Here is a 4,468-nt window from a genome sequence, read left to right on the forward strand (position 1 = left end):
CCTTCCCCTCCTCCTACTCATCCTTCCCCTCCCCCAATTGTTCCTCCGTCGCCCCCTCCCTTCTCCTTCTCTTGTTTGTTTTTTGTCTTCATCCTCTTTCTCTTCCTCTCCATCCCCCGTTTTTTTCTCATCCATTTTATCTGTTGTCCTCCTCTACAGAACCAGCTTAACCTCCCATCTTCTCTCCGTTGTCGTCTTATTTCCTGCCAAGGTGAGAACCGGTTAAATGCAAGCTACATCTTAATGTTTATTATCATATTTTCTTTCCTTTTTGCAACTGGCTGAAGGTACCCTTCGAGGAAAATAATTTTACAAGAATCTGTTCCGCAGAAAGATGAAATATCATTTATTGGGCGAAGAGCTAGATCTACGTATTAAACCATTTTTCGTATTTCTTTTCCTTTCAGTGATTTTTCCTTTGAGTAATCTTAAGTAAAAAACGCCATTAGGTTAGAAAAACGTTGAATTACAATATTGTTCGTTGCTTCTGTCTTTTTTGTTATTTCGTGGGCAGCATTTTGGGGAGATTTTCCCCTTTTGTTCCTGTTTTTCTACGATAAGGGTTTTTGTATAATAGGGCAATGGTCGTTTAAGGATGTTTTGTTTTTTTTTTTCTTTTTTGATGACTAGTAACAACATTATCAACAAACATGTACATGTACTTGCTTTTCTGAATACACCAAGTTGTGAATATACATCTATAAATGACGGCCGTATCTTGCTCTGCTCTACTGAGTCGCAAGGTGGACAACCCTCCTTGTTTTCCCGTACAAAGACCTTTATTTTTTCCTAATCAATAAACTCAGAAATTAATGTCTTCTTGAGCCCCAGAAGAAAGGATAAAAGAATGGATTAGTGTGAGTTATGTTAAAAGTTAAATCTGTCATCAGACTGTCATATATCGAATAGTTTGATTTTTCCGATTTTTTTCTACACCTGTCAGTTTTTAGCAGAGCTGGTTCCCGTGTCCCTATCCGGTTTCTTATTGCTATTGTCCTCAACTCTTTTCATTTCTATGGAGGCTGTAGATCCGGGCAACTCGCCCGTCGGAGAATCCGATAGATCCGGGTCCTTTTCGTCGCCTATGGTGTCCACCGGGAAGAAGACTGTCCTTGAACTGAAACTGACCATTGATGCTCCCATGGCTGAGAATGAAAAAAATAACGAAAACTAAAAGTTTGAGAAGCAAGAAACAAAATGATGTAAGAGCGGCGGCTCAGTGGGATGAAAGAGTTAGACTGGCAGAAACCAGATATGGAGATAAAAGAATACGAATCTACCAGTGGGATCCTCTAACCACCCACATGAAAGGGCATAAGGTTTTTTATCGTGCATAAACTATCACCATCTTCATCATCAATGTCTTTCACCCCTGGCAGGGTATAGGCCACATACAAGCTCCTTCCATTTATCTCTGTCCTGAGCCATCCTTCCAAGCTCGTTCCAAGTGAGCTTCATCTCTCCCATGTCCTTTTCCACGCATCTACTCCATGTTTCCAGTGGCCTACCCCTGCCTCGTGCTCCTTGTGGGTTCCACTGCAGTAACTGTCTTGTGATATTTCCGCTGGGCTTTCTTAAGGTGTGTCACATCCATCGCCACTTTCTTAGTCCTTTTTTTACTTCTATATCCTTTTGTCCTTTCCTTTCCCACAGCTATTCATTTCTTATTCTGTCCTGCCACTTAATTCTTAGAATACTCCTCATGTATCTGTCGATGAAAGTATGTACTTTACTCAGTACTGTCTTTGATGTCTTCCACGTTTCGCTGCCGTAGAGGAGCACAGACTTGACGTTTGAGTTAAAGAGTCGAATCTTGGTGCACCGTGAGATGTTGCTTGCTTTCCAGACTTTTGATAATTGCTTGAATTCTGACCTTGCCTTGGCGGTCCTTTCTTTAACATCTGCCTCGGTTCCACCTTTACCATCGATGACACTTCCAAGGTAGGTAAAGGAGTCCACTTCTTCCAGGGGAGTGTCTTCCACTGTCACAGCAGGGCTTGAAACTTTCCCTAGCTTCACTACTTTTGACTTGCCTGGATGTATACGTAGGCCAACACTCCATGATAGGCTGTTGAGTTCCTTGGTCTTTTCTTGCATCTAAGCATGTGTGTGTGTGAGAGAGCAGTGCAAGGTCATTGGCAAAGTCCAAGTCGTCCAGCTGCTGCCAAGGGATCCATTGTATTCCAGTACGTTTGCCTCTGGTGGCTTCTTTCATGACCCAGTCAATTGCCAGTATGAAAAGAAAAGGTGAAAGCAAGCCTCCTTGTCACACTCATGTCTGTACCTGGAATGGTTCTGAGAGTTGTCCTTCGTGGAAGACTTGGCATCACAGGTGGCCTTCACAAGCTTGACGCTTTTGTCGGGTATTCCAAAATGCCGCATGAGTTTCCACAGACTTTCCCTGTCCACGCTGTCAAATGCCTTTTCATAATCAATGAAGTTGACCACGAGTGGTGAATTCCATTCAAGCGATTGTTCAACAACGATGCCCAGAATAGCGATATGATCCACACATGATCGGTTTTTGCGGAATCCTGCCTGTTTTCCTCGGAGCTTCTCGTCTGTTGCCAGCTTGATTCTCTCCAGGAGAATCCTGTTAAAGACTTTTCCAGGTATGGACAGGAGTAGTGTAACGCCTCTGTAGTTGTTACAATTGCTGAGGTCTCCCTTCTTTGGCAGCTTGATTAGGTGGCCTTCCTTCCAGTCTGATGGTATTTCCTCTTTTTGCCGAACCTGAGTATAGAGAATTTCCACTAACGTATCTTTTTCTGCCTTAAGGGCTTCCGGTGGTTTATGGTCGGGACCAGCTGCCTTGTGGGACTTCAGTGTTTTTTTTTTATAGCGGGTGCAATTTCCTCTCTTGAAGGTGGTTCCGTAACTATTGGGAGGTCATTTCTGGCTGGAAGAATTTCTGGTTGGTTTTCTGGAGGTGGTCTGTTCAAGAGTTGATCGAAGTATTCTCTCCATCGGTTAAGTTGCCCCTCTGGGTTGAAGATAGTCTTTCCCTCTTTGTCTTTCACTGGTAGAGTGAGATTGCTGAACCTACCTGAAAGGGTTCTTGTAGTCTGGTGTACAATCCGCAAGTGCCCATCTTTTGCTGCTTTCTCTGCATTTTTGGCCAGGCCATTCAGGTAGGTATTCTTGTCCTTCTTGATAAAATTCTTTACCTCCCGGTTTATTTCGGTGTACTCTTGTTGTGTCACGAGTTTCTCCGTTCGGGTACGCGGTCGTTGACTTGGGACTTCAGCTCTCTTTTTCTTTTGACTTTGTCTAGAGAGTCCTGAGAAATCCATTCATTCCTGGTGTTGTCTTTGGGTCCTAGGATGCTCTGGCAAGTTGCATTTATTGCCTCTCTTATCTTGTCCCAATGTTCGTTGACTTCACATTCATCCAGATCTTGAAGGGCTTGAAATCTGTTCTTCAGTTCCAACTTGATCTCATTTTTCTTTACTGGGTACTCCAGAAGGCTCACTTCCTTCATACTTTTGTCGACTTTCAGTTGTGACTTGTGCATATCTTCTCAGTTTCAGTTTCATCTTTCCAAGGATCAAATGGTGGTCTGATGCAAGGTCTGCTCCTCGTAAGACTCGAACGTCCTCCAGTGAGCGTCTAAACTTTCGGGAGCGGCAAAAACTATCAATCTGGTTTTCCGTTGTTCGTCCGGGGAGACCCAAGTGGCTTTGTGAATCCTTTTATGTGGGAAGATTGTTCCTCCAATGACCAGATTGGTGAATGTACAGAAGTTTTGGAACCTTTCTATGTTGTCATTTGCCTCTCCTAATCCGTGTCAGCAAATGATTTCCTCTTAGTGACTATTGTCCAAACCTACCTTTACATTTAGATAAATAAACTAAAAACGTGTATAATAATAACCTACATCTCGTACACTCTGACGTATTTACAGTTTACTATGGAGCATACGGCCGGAGCCGGATGGAGTGCACAAGGAAATGGTACCCGCACGCACTCGGCTATAGCGAGACGGGTGTTTTCCTCTTCACAATGGCGACTTTCTTCATACATTTGATACATTTGATACATTTGAGCCTGTGCACTCAATGAAGGGCAAGGAGAGAAAGGTTGCGTGCTTACTCGACCATAGTGAAACTGGAATGATGATAATGATGATACATTCTGATTATTATAAATGAGGCTATCATAAATTTTGAAATTTAACAGTCTCCATCAATATATTTTTTTTTTAACTTCAAGTTGTCTACACTCAGGATGATGATGATGATGATGATGATGATGATGATGATGATGATGATGATGATGATGATGATGATGATGATGATGATGATGATGATCCATTCCATGACGTCATCACGTACCTAGTAACAGGAACCCTGGGAAGGTTATCCAAGGGGAGAAACCCAGCTGGACCTGGGAGCCTTTTAGGATACGTATACAGTAGACGAGACCTCCGACCATGGCGAATACACCTGTAGGGGGGGAGGAAGGGAGG

At 43.1% G+C, this 4,468-nt stretch overlaps 1 protein-coding gene across 1 annotated transcript; it reads right to left on the minus strand.

Annotated features, from left to right (window-relative positions):
• Positions 1 to 268: 268 nt before the first annotated feature.
• LOC106013649 lies at positions 269 to 4,439 on the minus strand. The gene is made up of 2 exons (XM_013089926.2): positions 4,335 to 4,439; positions 269 to 1,145 (listed from the first exon to the last, which is right to left on the minus strand). The coding sequence occupies exons 1-2, from the start codon at positions 4,432 to 4,434 to the stop codon at positions 940 to 942; spliced, it is 306 nt and encodes a 101-aa protein (XP_012945380.1). The 5' UTR covers positions 4,435 to 4,439; the 3' UTR covers positions 269 to 939.
• Between the last annotated feature and the right edge of the window lie 29 nt (positions 4,440 to 4,468).

Source organism: Aplysia californica, unplaced genomic scaffold, assembly GCF_000002075.1.
Source record: "Aplysia californica isolate F4 #8 unplaced genomic scaffold, AplCal3.0 scaffold01082, whole genome shotgun sequence".
In the NCBI taxonomy this organism is placed as follows: Eukaryota; Metazoa; Mollusca; class Gastropoda; order Aplysiida; family Aplysiidae; genus Aplysia; species Aplysia californica.